The sequence below is a fragment of the Elaeis guineensis genome, chromosome 7, assembly GCF_000442705.2.
Source record: "Elaeis guineensis isolate ETL-2024a chromosome 7, EG11, whole genome shotgun sequence".
NCBI lineage: Eukaryota > Viridiplantae > Streptophyta > Magnoliopsida > Arecales > Arecaceae > Elaeis > Elaeis guineensis.
Genome location: NC_025999.2, coordinates 85,853,549 through 85,869,516, shown reverse-complemented (window position 1 = coordinate 85,869,516; position 15,968 = coordinate 85,853,549). Strand labels below are relative to the sequence as shown.

The 15,968-nt window shown below is 39.3% G+C and overlaps 2 protein-coding genes across 3 annotated transcripts; one reads left to right on the top strand and one right to left on the bottom strand.

Annotated features, from left to right (window-relative positions):
* Window positions 1–10: 10 nt before the first annotated feature.
* On the bottom strand, window positions 11–11,339 carry LOC140859463 (protein CutA 1, chloroplastic-like). The gene is made up of 6 exons (XM_073261353.1): window positions 11,001–11,339; window positions 9,557–9,672; window positions 8,220–8,282; window positions 1,040–1,071; window positions 554–648; window positions 11–384 (listed from the first exon to the last, which is right to left on the bottom strand). Exons 1-6 carry the CDS (start codon window positions 11,195–11,197, stop codon window positions 300–302), a joined length of 588 nt encoding a protein of 195 aa, XP_073117454.1. The 5' UTR covers window positions 11,198–11,339; the 3' UTR covers window positions 11–299.
* A 1,458-nt stretch (window positions 11,340–12,797) lies between these two features.
* LOC140859462 (cyclin-D4-1-like) lies at window positions 12,798–15,759 on the top strand. Of its 2 annotated transcripts, XM_073261351.1 has the most exons (6): window positions 12,801–13,403; window positions 14,048–14,134; window positions 14,306–14,404; window positions 14,496–14,697; window positions 14,805–14,926; window positions 15,025–15,759. In XM_073261351.1, exons 1-6 carry the CDS (start codon window positions 13,086–13,088, stop codon window positions 15,256–15,258), a joined length of 1,062 nt encoding a protein of 353 aa, XP_073117452.1. In that variant the 5' UTR covers window positions 12,801–13,085; the 3' UTR covers window positions 15,259–15,759. The 2 variants fall into 2 exon arrangements, with proteins under 2 accessions (XP_073117453.1, XP_073117452.1); XM_073261352.1 differs by lacking the exon at window positions 14,048–14,134 and having other exon boundaries at window positions 12,798–13,403.
* The last annotated feature ends 209 nt before the right edge of the window (window positions 15,760–15,968 follow it).

The following is a 15,968-nucleotide window of genomic DNA, read 5'->3' as shown; positions in this document are numbered from 1 at the left end:
ATAAACAATATTGATATTTAATACGACAAATATATTGCTAAGCAAGTTTTGAGCTGAGAAACTTGGAAAGTGCACCGAGGGATTGCATTGTATTGATCATTCAAGGACAACTAGTTCCTCTACCGAAAAAAAAAAAAAGGACAACTAGTTCCTACCACTAAAAAAGTAGCTAGCCGCATAGGATCTAGCATTGATTAAGACACAGCCTCTGTTACCCGCACTATACTGCACTGAAGTCGTACCACTCGACTGTAATGCACCCAAGATCTCTACGTATTTGCATCTCATAACTTCCTATGTCAAATATCCCTAGTACTGTTCTTGATCCATTCAAGGTACTTGAGGTTGCCACCAGTGATCGGCAAAGCAATCACTTCGGGGACCCTGCAAACATTTATTTATAGAAATCAGGTATCTAGCTAAAGTCCTCTCTGCACTATTTTAATAAGAATGCAATAAATATATGTGCCACTACACTTAATGCATTCAATGTAGCATAATCTAAAAGATTGCCCTTGATTACATGGTTTCCAGTGTTCAGAATGGAACTTACTCATATTCATGGTTGGCTTTAACATGTTCTGTCAAGGCATTCAGGAGGGATTCCCTTGTCTTGATTATGAGTAATTCCTCAGAATCTCTTTGAACCTGAAAAATAGATATTATGATAGATAAGTTAAAAAAACATATTAAAGGAGGGCATTAAGGCCTGTTGTTGACCCTTCTTTTGTTGGTAAAATTATGAGGCATCAAGTGGATACATCAGAATCATTGCAGGATGCACTAATGTTATTTCACTAAGGTTGCATATCTAACATTTTGTAGATAATTATTGGTACGGTAGACATTTTTTCCTAAAGCACATCAGTTGTATACAGACAATGCTGGGTTTGTGGCTGAATGAATTATAAACTTGTGGGTATAGGGGTATATGGAACTATTGATGTCAAGAACATCTTGGGTTGAATGGTAAATTAATAGTGCTTAATGAATAATTTTCAAATGGAATAAAGCTTCATTTTGTATATTAGAACTCTACCTTACCATCCCACCAATAAACAGACTCGATGCCTGCAATTACAGAACATATGATTAATTAGGAAACATGCAATGAAACAAATGTATTTTGACAGTACGTGGAGGAAAATAAAAGAAATGTGGTTTAACTAACATTTGTCACAATCTAACAAAATTGTAACTGGAGAATGCAGAGCACAGTATAGATCTATGGAAATTTTCAGCTAAGTCAAATAAATCATCAAAACATGTGGTTGTAACATGACATCCAAATAGATGCTTATAACTGCATTAAAAATCTTAAAACATCAAAAAATGCAAACTATATTTGTATCCATTAGCTAAATAAGGCTGCCGACTTCGCAGGGACGAATAAATTCTGTATCAAGTTATTATTTGATGTCACAGCAAAATTGAAGAGTTAGAACTATTATCAGAATGACATTACAAAATGTACCTTGAAGCCTGATACATGTGACTTTGTACAATTGTTTAATTGACCCCTTGAAGTTGTTCTTTTATTGTACTCTGATAACTGGTAGTAAAATACAAATCCTTTTCATGTGGCTCCCTCGATGTTGAGGGGGCCTTGAGCAAACATAGAAGCATTAAGGAATAAATGGCAGATTTATGGTGTTTAAAAAGGGTTTGGTAGCCAATTCAATAAGCATTGGAAGCTCTAGCAAGATTTGGCATGAAAAAGGCCCCATCTGTGACTGTTGCCTTATCAACATTTGATTATAATTCTTTCCTCTTTCCTTGGTAACAACATACTAATAAGAGGAATGGAGACTACACTGAAGAACTTTGACTATATCTCTATCCTCTCTACTTACTAACTTTACCCTCGGTTGTGGTGTCATTTAGCATCTGAGTTCACTGGGATAGTTTGATGCTTAAAATTAGGCAAGAAACTTCCGTGTGGAAAGGATTGCCTTAAACAGTGGACTGATCAATGGCTGATGAGAAAAGTAATGCTGGGACATGGAAAAGATGTTAAGGGTATGGCCAAAGAGATCTCCACGAAAGGTTCAAGGAAATTGACATGGCTTCTCATGACCATAATAGGCATCTAAAATGGAGAAATTTGGTAGTGCAACTAAAGTTTACGGCTCCTTAAGGATTTATGTCTCTAAAGGGTATGTTGACTACATAGGAGGAAAAGAGACCTGTTTCACTCCTTGAACACAATGCACCCCTATCATTACCACACACACAGACATACCAATGGATTGATAAATATCGAGATTCATAGACACATTGAAAAACACTGTTAGTTAGAAATTAAGCTATAAGCAAAATCCTTTAGTTAGAAATTAAGCTATAAGCAAAATGAATTTGGTGCAGAAGCTACTAGAATGTAGCAGCAAGGGTTTCCAAAAATCACTGGAGTGCAAACCTTCCTTTTTTTTTTTCTTGCGGAGGTGGAGATGAGGACTGGAATCAGGTTGGGTTAGAACTGTTGCCTCCAACATGGTACTTGGACCCATCAGAATTAGAATCTAAATTTTAATCCAGACTCTATCCATCCGTCATTTTGAACAGGTCCAATTCTGCTTTGATGAATTTTAAAAAGCTAGATGCTGAACACTGGTCTGTGTCTCAAGCAGATTCATGTATGAACTGTTAGTGGGCATATTATTTCTAAATAAAGTGGCATCATATGCTTAAGGGAGGCTGCTGCTATGGCTTTAGGGGCTTATGCTAAACTCATTCCCCACCCCCTCTCCTAACACAAGGGACAAGGAACCAAGGGCCAGTGGTAGCAGCACAATCAATGGTCAAAGCCTCAAAATTGGCATGGATAAAGTCAAGAGCTTGAGGACATGTGGTTGAAGTAGCTAGTGGTAAAGGAAGTTGGTGGCAGGCTTAACATAACAATTAAAAGCCTCCAACTGATGCAATTAGAGGGCGAGATCCAATGATCACAAAAGCCAAGAAGCAAGGAAGAGAGGAGCTCTTGTTTAGGGATTTGACCTTCAATTAGGAAGCCTAAAGAGAGGTCACAATGTTAGAAAAAGGGCATCCCAGTGGACAAGGTCCCCACCATTGTATGGTCCGGGGAGGGTTAGACATACACAACCCTAACCCCACATGCGGAGAGGTTATTTCTATATTTCAAAAACTATGATATATAGACACAATGGAACAATCTTACCATTGCGCCAAGGCCTGCCCCCTAGCGGATCAGTGTGTCCAACCATAAAATAAGCCATATCTATTTCCATGAATGCCATTAAACGCTTAAACATTACCCATGAGGGCATTAGAATATAAAATACCTAACAAATGCAATAAAAAAGGGAAAATTATAAAAGTAAATGTATAAATATTTACATAAAATATATACTAGGAAAAAGCATCGATTCTACAAGTGGTCATATTCACAACTTCTATAGCATAAGATCATATCCTACCAAATCTAAGAATTGTCCACTTAGGTTAGGACCAAGTCAAGTATATTTCTATCCAACACTAAGGTTCTCTATACCAATATTAGATACCTTACTTATATAGTATCGTACATGCAGCATGGTACAATACAGTGCCTGTAATGACACATGATCAAGAAACCTTTTCTCGCACCCAACCATGGTAACACCAGCGAGCGGTATAGGTTGGTGCAACATGGACCGGTTTTGCATGGTATTGGCTAGTTCAGCCCCTATGCAGTACCAAACTTCAATACTATACCAATACCTTATCAGTATATTGCAGTGTGCTCGATACAGGGTGGTATGAGTTGATATGGTGAAACTTGCGTCAAACATAGGCTTGAAATCTTTTATGGCCCCCACTAGACCCATGCATAACCCATGAACATTTGAGTCTGGATCAGGTCCCCATTTGTCAACCTATGTAGTAGCACTGGAATGGAAAGACTAGACTAGACCATTATGTTAAGAAAAATGCCTCGAGATTCAGTCCACAATAAGCCCAGAACAAGGTCTAGAATGATGAACGGAATCCAACAAATCCAAGATCAGCCCAAACAGAGTCCAGATGGAGGAGATACGCACAAAAGAATGTCGGGAGCAGGTGGTATGGCCCATGGGCCGGCGTGGCACGCTGGGCCGGCCCAGACGCACGTGAGCGCTTGCGCACGGGCCACGCGGGCGCAGACCCGCTACCCAGTCGTGGTCCACTGTGGACCACAATCCAAAGCGCGGCTCACAACGATGGCATGGATCGGGGTGCGGCTCACAGCGATGGTGTGGATCGGGGTGCGATCCGATGGCTGATGTCACAACCAGTCGTGATTGGAAGGTCCAAATCATTTTCGGGTTCGATTAGGAGCCTGGGATGCTTGATTGCGTGATCGGATGGTCACAATTCGAGCCGATCATAATCGAACGGTCCACAAGGATTCTAGGATTTGATTTGAGTCCGATATCCTAGGAAAGCACTATTTTGATGATTCTGAAGCCTATATAGCTCCAATTGACGAGTCGTTTGTTCAGATAGCTGGTGGCGTCTTAGTCATGCAAAAAGGCTTCTTGAGAGGTTTCAGATAACTTTTGTAAGGATTTTTGAGACTTCTTATTGAGAGATCTTTGTACAAGGGTTGAGTGGTGAGTTTCTCTTGTATTTGTTTGATTTTCTTTCTCTTATAGTGAAGTTTGCACGCCCCATGGAGATAGGCTTGAGGTCAATCCACATTACTTTGATTTGTTTGTGATTTTTTCTCTTTCTTCCACCTTTTCTTGCATGGTATCTACATCGACCTTTCTTGGATGGAGTTATGATCTTAGGCGGCAGATTCGTGTTCCGTAATTGAGGGATCTACCCCGACAAATGATATCAGAGCCTGGTTACCGTAAACAAGCGATAGCAGACGATCCAGATGGAGGTGGTGTTGATCGGGATTGGAGATGGAAAAGACCAACACGATCAAGGTGGAGATCAACCAGTTCGACAGAAAAAGCAATTTCTCCTTGTGACAAGCGAGGATGAAGGATGTGTTCATCCAACATGGGTTGATTGATGCTCTCTTGTATGAGAAGAAGCCAGATACCATAGAGGAGAAGACCTGGAAGCAGTTACAGATGTAGACGGTGAGTACCATCCACTTATACCTGAGGGATGAGGTGGTGATTTATGTACTTGACGAAACTTCTTCGATGGTATTGTGGTCGAAGCTCGAAAAGTTATACATGGCGAAGTTCCTCACCAACACTCTCTTCTTCTGGAGGTAATTCTATCAACTACGGATGGACGAGGGATAGAGCGTGCAGGAGTATCTCAGCCACTTTCAAAAAATTCTCACTGATATTTTCAGTGTAAGTGAGAAGGTTAAGGAGAAGACCAGGGCATTGATCTTGCTAGCATCGCTTTCTCCTTCGTATGAGTCCTTGGTGATTGCTCTTTTAGTGGAAAAGAACACCATCAAGATAGATGAAATCACCACGGCGATTCTCCAGAATAAGATTCTAAGGAGGGAGAATCCAGTTTCGAGCTCAGACGGCGGCAGCTCAACTTTGATGATTTTTGGAGGAGCAAGTGACAGCAGACGAAGCGATAGAGGATCCTGAGGAGGATGATCCAGATCCAAGATGAGAGATCCTAGCAAGATCAGGTGCTACCAGTATGATGAGTTAGGGCATCGTGTCAGAGATTGCCCCCAACTCAGAGATCGGACGATGGCTACTATGGCGATGGCCAATAGCGAGTCAAAGGATGATATCCTATTGATATCTGATGAGATATTTACTTCTTCTCAGTAGTGAATTTTAGATTCTGTATGCACCCATCATGTTTGTTGTAGAAAAGAGCTGTTTAACTCCCTGGAGAGCAGTGAGAGCACTGTTCATCTACCGAATGGATCGAGCTGTGCGATCAAAGACATCGAGACAGTCAACTGGAGGACACATAATGGTGTAGTGAGAAGATTGGACAAGATCCAATACATACCCAATTTCAGACGGAATTGTATCTCACTGAGCAAAGTAGATTCAAACGGCTATAGGTGGGTAGCTGATGATGAAATCCTGAAAATTATGCGCGGCGATAAGATTATTCTGGAGGAGAAGAAGAGGACGGAAAGATATTACTACCTGATAGGAAGCCTAGTGCAAGCTGGAGTTTCAGGAGCCAGAGGGAGTCCAGTGCGAGGTGGAGCTTCAGATGGAGGTGGATTGGACATGAGACGGGAGACTCAGGAGGACGAGAGGTGACGTCGCAGAGTGAAGTTTTTATTGTTGCAGGAGACTTTTCCGAGCAGATCTTTGGTCAGAGTGGACACAGCTCATGACGGAGGTGGGATCGAGCGATCTGACTTGATTCCTACGTTTACCCATCTATGAGACAGCAAGCGTGCCCCAGGACGTGGGAGCGAGATTGATTACAGCTCTTAGAGATGGAGGCCGAATATCGAGTCGAGATGGAGATTGTTGAAAAAAATACCTCGAGTTTTGATTCATAATAAGTCCAGAACAAGGTCCAGGATGACGAACAAAATCCAACGAGTCCAAGATCAGTCCAAACGGAGTTCAGATGGAAGAGATACGCACGAGAGAAGATCGTGAGCAGGTGGTACATCCCACGGGCTATCGGAGGGGCCCATGGGCCGATGCAAGCCACGACGGCATGCGAGCGCGGCATGCTGGGCTGGTGCAGGCCATGGTGATGCACTGGGCTGGCCCAGACACGCGCGAGCGCGCATGCGGGTTGCACAGGCATAGGCCCACTACCCAGTCGCGGCCCACCGTGGACTGCAATCCAGAGCACGGCTCACAGTGATGGCATGGATCGGGGCACGGTTCATAGCGATGGTGTGGATTGGGGCGCGATTCGACGGCTGATGTCGCAGCCGATCGCAATCGGACGGTCCAGATAGTTTTCGAGTTTGATCAAGAGCCTAGGATGCCTGATTGCATGATCAAACGGCCACAATTCGAGCCGATCACGATCGGACGGTCTAGAAGTGTTATAGAATTTGATTTGCACTCGATATCCTAGGAAAATACTATTTGATGATTCTGGAGCGTATATAGCTCCGATTGACAAGTTATTTGTCGCATTGTATAGCTGATGGCGTCCTGATCGTACAGAGAGGCTTCAGAAGACTTTTATAAGAATTTTTGGGGCTTCTTGTTAAAAGATCTTTGTACAAGAGTTGACTGATGAGTTTTTCTTATATTTATTTGATTTTCTTTCTCTCATAATGAAGTTTGCACACCCTATAGAGGTAAGCTTGAGGCCAATCTACGTTATCTTAATTTATTTGTGATTTTTTTCTCTCTTTCTTCCTCCTTTTCTCGCGTGGTATCTACATCGACCTTTCTTGGATGGAGTTGTGATCTTGGGTGGTTGATTCGTGTTCCGCAATTAAGGGATCTACCCCAACACACTGGACAGCTGAAGTAGATAAAGGAGAACTTGATGACAAAGACCTAGGAGGGAGTTGGGGAGGGTGGGAAGAGAAGGGTGGGTGCTATTATATTACTATTGGACTTTCTTGGTGACCATGAAGCATACTGCGTAAGTAGGGAAAAAGCAAAAGAAGGAAATGGATCTACATGGCAGAAGGAGAGAAGGTGGCAGTACGAAGTCAAGCTGTCTTAGTGCTTGCTAGACTTGATCTGTAAATTTTATGAAAGAAATTCAGTGATAACATTTCTTTATCTCACTTCCTCAAATGTTGACCCAAATCCAAAACCATGAAATCTTAATGACTTTAAGTACCATGAAGCCAATGGGATGCATCATATTGCAAAAGACTGTCTTTGTATATAATGTCATAAGAATTAAACAAAATATTCTTTCATGCACCTGACAAAATGAAAGTGAACATAATAAATAAAACATATCGAGTTTTCTTTCAACTCAACTATCTCTCTCTCTCTCTCTCTCGCCAACCCCCCCCCCCCCCCCCCACCCTCTTCTAATAACTGATGAAGCTTCAATTCAAATGCTAATTATTCCTAAAAGCTTACCAAGATTCTATCAACAAAAGACGAATATAAAGAACTACTTAACACTGCTAATTTAATACAACTCTTGTTTGCAAAAATATGACATCAAAATCTGAAAAGATATCTGGAAATTTACTACATATATTTAACCTACAGAAATGCATAAATCAGATTGAGTACCAATATATTCATTATTAAAAATAAAACTAGGTCAGATAATTTGAACAAATATAAAGCCTCCATGCATAATTGCTACTAGTGTATATAATTTAAGGTTGAGGTGCATGCCTGGGACTCGATTCACACATGCAGCAAGCTTTTCCATAATTATGCTCTCAGCAAGCTTCTTGCCTACATTCAAACAAACAAAACATTGGTAAACACATCATGCCACATCACCATATGTTCATTAAACCGTAACACTGATCAAGTTTGGCAATGAGAATTATAGCTTTTGTCGTGCCTCTATAAGGAATGGACCACCAAACCCACAGAGGGAGAGGTGACAAGCACCTCCCAAATATGACGAAACCATGTCTATTGAGATGGCTGTTCAAAACAATGATATGTGTATGCAAAAAGAAAGATAAAAGGTGCCCCGCAGGCACCAGCACCTTAAGCATTTTATGGGAGCAACTAAAATAAAATGATTTGGTATCCTTGACGGATAAATCATAATTATTCCATTAAGCAAGGTTATATAGTGCCAGGTTACAAGTTATTTCACATGAGGGGGCATGATAAATGAGAGGCAGGTAAACATAGCCTACCAATGGATTCAATTTCATATTCTGCATTCCTATTTGTGAAGCAGAACAGTGCTTCATATGATAAACAGATCATGCATAAATAAATGCTTTGCTGAATTTCAAAGTTCATTACCACAAAAGCCTCACACATAAATAAATTGTTCATAACAGCTCACCCCTTCATATTCATTTACTTATTTCCCAGTTCACATATTCAGCCAAGTCCTCTGACATAGGAGCATCTTGAGATCATTGTTCTCCTCCTTCATCCAAGTCTTGTTTGGCTTCTCCCTTTTCTTCTCTGGCACACAAAACTGTATAATAACTTACTTCTCACCGAGCCCTAATTTTATGCTCCAACAATACCACATCTTTAATATATATATATATATATATATATATATATATATATATATATATATATATATATATATTTGTCATTAAGTTATATTTGTCATCTTTAATATATATGTTTGTTTCATAAGTTATATTTGTCATTAAGCCTACCAAGCTGTTCTTCATGCATTAAATTTTCCATTTCAATAAATGACAAGTCAGGTAGAGAATTGACCTACCGCCTCCCCACCCCTCCCCCTTTTATTCCTCACAAAGACCTTTCATGGAATACACACACAGATGCCAACTTGGTGCAATGGTGCATCCAAACTATATCCTTCTCTAGCCTTTTGTTTCTTATTAATTTACTACACGTATGTCTGATTTCTTTATGTTATAATCCACAGAAGAAGTATTAAACCATGTCATTGAAGTTGCCCTGGTTAATATGCATCAATAATTGCATCATCAATCGATACTCCTACATATTTTCTATTATAGCGTGCTTGTATATTAGAAACTAAAACCATATAGACAGACCTGCTTCTTTGTTTGGAACAGTAACATAAACAACAATAGCAGGAACTGTGGTGGATGCAGCCTCCATTCCTGTAGAACGAAGATGTCTTGCAGTTGGTTGATTGATGAATTTTGACCTGGAAGGTTTCATTTACAGTAACAAGCAGCAGTTAAATCAAGTACAAATTTATATAAATATTGATTGGCAATTTGTCATACATAATAAGAGTCATATTAAACAGTTAGATTGTTAAAATGACAATCAGGCAGTATCGGGAAAAGAACAGAGAGAGAAAATGGAGGCGATGTATCTATATCTAGCCTACATTTGAAGAGATTGCTTTATTGTAAGTAATAGGAAAAGGATATACAAAAAGAGAGCAGCTCATGCCTTTTTGTTTTTTGTTTTTTTTCCTACACTAGAAATAGAATATGAATGGCTGATTCCCTTGTGATACACTTTTGACCGAAATAGTTTTACGAACTAAAAAAAAATAACTTACTTCTGTTTTAAAAATAAGATCCTCTTTCGGACCTACTCCTATCTAAAGTCAAAAGATGGACAAATAGACACATTCCATTGCACTGATCTAGGGTGTATGTAAGGATTAAGGGGGTCAAATTCCTAAAAGTGAATAAATTTTAATCTTTTTCGTGAGATAATAACTTTTATTGGCAACTGGATAAGGCATCACCTGGCAAAAAGATGGAACTTACATGATGTTGGTGAGGATACCCAAACCAAAAATCTTCAGTTGGCACACAACATGCATTGCATGTTATCAAAACATTAATAAATCAGCATAAACTCTAGTACTGGCCATTTTATCAGCTTAATAGTTATCATTTACAACCCTGCTCCCAGGATGAGATTTGACCATGTAGTGGGACTTTCCAAAGACTGATGAGTCTACCATACAATCTCAGTCACAGTCAGACGGTGGCATACCCCTTAATTGAGAAACGTTGCATCAGAAATATATGGGACATCGAACATAATCCTCTTGAGCGCTTTTAAGAGCTCCGAATCAGCCTCCGTAGATTCAATATGTTCGTTTCATGAACTTCAATGGTCAAAACATCAAGTATTCTATAAACCAGTTGAAGAGTTATGGAAAGAACGAGCATTCTCTTCCCACTAACTTCAACAATTATTGCCAGGCTGATTGAAGGTTATTATATTCTTATGATCTAAAACAGTTCGACAGAAATCGAAGTAATGTACAAGATAAAAAACCATGATCACAAAACCAGTTCCTGTGCCAAAATTTCTTATTTTTAGGCGAAATTCTCGTCATTTTCACCTTTTTTTTGAAGAAATTTCTTCGAAAAAAGAGGAATTCAACATCTCGGAATCCATATTAAGATCAAGAGAGAACAAAGCAACAAAAAAAAAAACTTCTCGATTCCGCAGCCACGAGAAATCGAGAAGCCATCTCCGGAGGAAGGGGATGGTGGGCTTTACTTGAGGAAAGGGAAGAAGCGGCAGTGGGACTGAGCGCACCCCGTCCTGTAGGAGAGCGCGGCGACGGTGCCAAGGCTCAGCACCCAAAGCGCTCCGACCAGGGAAGCGCGGCGGCGGAGCGTCGGAACAGCCGGGGGCCGGCGAGGATAGGGAGGGGAAGAGATCGCGAAGGCTCTAAAAAGGCTTGGGAGTGGCATCTGTTTTGTTCTCCCGGTAGTATGTATGCTGGACTTCGATCGTATGTGTAAAGATGCTCGAAGAATCTAACAGCATGGCAGGCTTGGCCTGTGAGTTATGCATGCATCTTACTCTGAGCTCACTGCCTCGGTCTTAGAGGTTAGAGTCAGTTGGGCGACTGACCATTTGGGTCATGAGAAAGGTTTCAACAATAACACTGATACGGAGGCTCCTTTTGAGGACCATAGTTTACTGTTATAACAAACAAATAGGCTATACTCCTCTCAAAAGGAGTGATTATCTTGTCCTCTTAATTCCAAGATCAATAACAGGACATACAAGACCAAAATCGTAACTACTTTATTATGATTTACATTACTAAAAATACTTAAAAACCAAATATCATGTATTTGGATGGTGTGCAACCGATACAAAAATGAACAATTAAATTGTTAAAACCATATTTTGCTATGATTTAAGCATTAGAATCTATTGATTTTCGATCTATACATATTTTAACATGTATAGATTATAATTTGGATGCTTTATTGTGTATTTTAGCAAGTTGGGATAATAGAATGCATCCATTTTTGTATCAATATGATGCATCGTTTAAAAACTATTAAATATATAATTTTTAATTTTGAACATTCTTGGTGGCAATATTATAATATTGACTATCATATTAAAACTTAATTATCCTAAAATGCTTGATAACTTGAGCATTGGAATTCCCTTCTCCCAAAATCAATTAACCTTGGTAGGATACTTGCATACTAGCATTCACATATTAATCTTCCTTTTATATAGGGCAACCGAAATTCCAAGCTAATAGCAATGCTTTCTTGTTGGTAATATCCCCAGGACCAGGCCTTTAGTTTGACATTGGCATTCGCATGCACACACATGCATGGAGTATATTGTCATGTGAAAAATGCTTTTTGGTTGAGATTTATTGACAATTGGAATTATTTAGTAGTTAAATGTTTGAATAAAGATAAAATTGGGTACGGATAAGAATGAAAAAGTTAATTTAGCAATAGAACACGATTTTTTCTAGTTATTATGTTGATATGCTATTATAATATTTTTTTTATTAAATAAAATTGATAATTTTTATGGAAAAATTTTATGGATCTCGCCAGCTCTTTTAATATAAACATATTTGTGTGCATATGTTGATACACACAAGTATCCGGATCACCCAAAAAAACTGATTTCTCACTAATTAAAATGATCTGTAAAATTGAAATCTCCATATCAATCCAAACAAATATTTTATTATACGAATAATGACATAATTTAGCAGAACAATCATTTTATTTTTGTTTTCTCTTATTTTCTTGTGATCAATGGAAAGTGAGGTATCTTAGTTTACAAAATAAAATTTTACATGAAAAAATTCTTTCACCTTGAAGGTAATCAGATAGACCCACCAAATGCACCAGGGTCATTACATTTCGGCCCTCCATGAAATTTCCATATTCCCCCTCACCAAATCATGCCATGATGTACTGCCACGTTAATGCAGTCCTAATCATATCACTCTTACATCTCTTCCGTCCTGCCAATCAAATTATTGCATCATCATTTTTTTCTTACAACTAAACCCTCCTGAATCCCGGTACCACCCGCAGCCAAAACCCCCCCAAACAAAACATTTTATTTATACGTCGTCATCTTTTCCTCCTCCTCCTCCACAGCACTCCCACTCTCCCTATTTTTGCTTGCCATTTCCCACATCTCCACCTATGTATACAACTGTGCCTCTTCTCCTCTTTTCTTCCCATCTCTTTCTCTCTACACTGATGGCTAATAGTATGAAGGGCTCCATCTTCTAGACCTCCTCCTCTCGAAAGAGCACCATTTGAGGAGAAAGAGAGAAGAAAACCTCTCAATCTAACTCCAATGGGTGTCACCTATGACTATGCTTCATCTAACCTCCTGTGTGCCGAGGATAATTCCAGCATTCTGGAATTTGATGATGGGGAAGAGGATGGATTCGATGGAGAAGCCGAGGGCCATAAGCATGGCTGGATTCCAGAACAAAGGAGTGATTTTTATGGGGACTTCTTAAAGAGTTTTCCCCTACAATCAGAGGAATGCATTGTTTTGCTGGTTGAGAAGGAATTAGAACACATGCCGAGAAAGGATTATGCCAAGAGGTTGCAGAATGGGGACTTGGACATTTCAGTCAGGAGAGATGCCATTGATTGGATTGGAAAGGTCGGAGTTTTCCCTTTCCCTTCTTCTTTTCACCTCAGTCTTATGAATTTCTTATTGGGCTTTGAGCTTGATCTATTTTCCGATGATTTCTGTCCACATGGTGTTTGATTTCGAGGCTATTGATTAATTCGGACAAATTTCATGCTTATTCTTCTGCATCTCTATTATTTCTACTATTATTATTAGTTTAACTAAAGAAGACTATTTTTCTCAGTTGAGTTTGACCTATAATTAGTGATATAGCTGTTTTTCAACCGTTTTATAGGTTCTTTGTTATCTATTTGACAATGAGTGTAAATTTCCCCTTTTCCATCATTTGTCTCTTGATGTTGATAGTAATAATGTGCAGCTTTCTTGATTTCCAGTATTTCATTTCCTTTTCTTCCTGGTTTGCATATAATGGTTGCTATATGTGCTTTCAATAGTTCGAGATGTTTTCTGCTCATACCCCCCCAAAAAAAAAGAAGAAAGAAAAAAACCAACAACAAATAGATGATGGTTTTGTTATCTATATAGAAATGGGTGTATTTTTCCTTTTCCATTCATTTGTCCGATGATATTATCAATTCTTTTCTTGCTTATCTTTTGTTTGCTCAAATGTATAAACATTCTCTCCTTTGTAATCAATGGGTTTTTATTGACAGGTTCATGTCCATTACAAGTTCGGACCTTTGAGTGCCTATTTGTCTGTAAATTACATGGATCGATTCCTTTCAGCTTATAAACTCCCAGTAAGAACCATCTTAGGGCACCCAATTGCAATCTTTATTTCATTGAGAACATTGTAGGGTAGACAGTAACTTTCCATAGGTGTTTGATTGGATGTGGTTGGATATTTTTTTTTTTTTTTTTTTTTTATTTACTTGTTACCATTTCTCGTGTCTTCATATCTCTGTCTTTAGGAAGGTAAGGCTTGGATGACACAGTTGCTCACTGTGGCCTGCTTATCTCTTGCTGCCAAGATTGAGGAAACTGAAGTTCCTCTATCACTAGATTTACAGGTGAAGGGTGACCACAAAGAGATTTCTCTGTCGGTTTTCTTGGCTGCAGGGTTTTCACTTACCTATCAGTGATTCTTAAATGATCCTCTAGGTTGGCGAGGCAAAATATGTATTTGAAGCCAAGACAATACAAAGAATGGAGCTTTTAGTTCTAAGCACCCTCAAGTGGAGGATGCAAGCTGTGACGCCTTTCTCATTCATAGATTACTTTCTTCAAAAGTTTAATGACGGCAATTCCCCAACAAATTCAGTAGTTTCCCGGTCTGTGGAACTTATATTGAGTTCAGTTAGAGGTCAGTGATTCCATTCTATACATAAATAGAGCCTCTCTTGCTATCAGTGATAGTGGATTGGGTCGAGCTGAAAGCCTGACAAAAATATGGATTAAATTGATTTGCAGGAACAGGATTTCTAGGGTTTAGGCCCTCTGAAATTGCTGCTGCTGTTGCATTCTCGGCATTGGGAGAAATCCAGACTGTGGGAATCAAAAACACTTTATCTTGTTGCATCCATGTAGATAAGGTAAATTTTTCCATCTGGCAAATGTTGTGCGACACTGAACAGATGCCATCCATGTTCAGAGGCTTTTGTTCTGATCTGTTTTGGGGCGATAATTGCAGGAGAGAGTGTTAAGATGTAATGAAGTGATCCAGCGGATGACATTGATGGAGAAGGAGAGTAGTCAAAGTGTCAGTCTGTCAGTTTCCTCTGTACCACACAGCCCAATTGGGGTCTTGGATGCTGCATCACTGAGCTATAAAAGAGATGATATAACAGTCGGGTCAGATGCAAATTCTAATGAGTCCACTCCAGCTGCCAAGAAGAGGAAACTCAGCAGACCATCAGTCTCATGAGAGGAGAGCTTTCTTTGTTGCATTCACTTGTTTGGGAGACTTGGGATCTTTCAAGTCATTTTGGTCTGGTTAGTATCGGATTTTGGTTTGGTCTAGTAAGTTCCAAGACGTGGATGAGTGAAAATTGAAATGGATGAGGAAAAAAGAGAATAATTAGAACTGAGGGAGTCATCAGCTCATGCTTTTAATATGGATGAAGCAGTCACCAGCTGTAAACTTATAAAGGTTAATAGAGAACTGTAAGGAAAAATATGAGAGAGAGAGAGAGATTACAGTTGAGCATTTTAGGGAGAACATAGGGGATGGCAGAGATAAATTAAGAATACCTAGTGTCCTTTGGATTTGCTTTTATTGTGAAAAATTTATAAAACTTTCCTATTTGTGATCTGGAAAGGACCATCTATGAGAAAGGTGAGGGAAGAAGAAAAGGCAGTGGCTTTTCAGTGTAATAGCCATTTATTACTGATATATTATTTATCTGATGACTTTCTTTTATGTGTATTTCTGGTATTTCCTTCTATTGTTTGACTACTTTTCTGCTTAGACTCTGGGATTTCCAGTATCTGTGATATAAAAGAAGAGCCCTTGGGTCAGTCCAAATCTTAGAATGGCAACATCCAAAACAAAGACAATATTTATAAGCGGAGGGAGTAGTGGAATAGGTGGGGAGACCTCTTGGAAGTTTCAGGTTTCAGCGCAAGCTGTTAAAA

What these genes read in the sequence shown, in the direction of transcription:
- LOC140859462 (XM_073261351.1), top strand. Translation starts at nt 13,086, where the DNA reads ATGGGTGTCACCTATGACTATGCTTCATCTAACCTCCTGTGTGCCGAG. An exon ending in TTTCAGCTTATAAACTCCCA is followed by an intron (nt 14,135 to 14,305) that starts GTAAGAACCATC and finishes CTCTGTCTTTAG; the next exon opens with GAAGGTAAGGCTTGGATGAC. An exon ending in GTTGCATCCATGTAGATAAG is followed by an intron (nt 14,927 to 15,024) that starts GTAAATTTTTCC and finishes CGATAATTGCAG; the next exon opens with GAGAGAGTGTTAAGATGTAA.
- LOC140859463 (XM_073261353.1), bottom strand. Translation starts at nt 11,197, where the DNA reads ATGCCACTCCCAAGCCTTTTTAGAGCCTTCGCGATCTCTTCCCCTCCC. An exon ending in TGTTCCAAACAAAGAAGCAG is followed by an intron (nt 8,283 to 9,556) that starts GTCTGTCTATAT and finishes GTTTGAATGTAG; the next exon opens with GCAAGAAGCTTGCTGAGAGC. An exon ending in ATGTGTGAATCGAGTCCCAG is followed by an intron (nt 1,072 to 8,219) that starts GCATGCACCTCA and finishes CTGTAATTGCAG; the next exon opens with GCATCGAGTCTGTTTATTGG.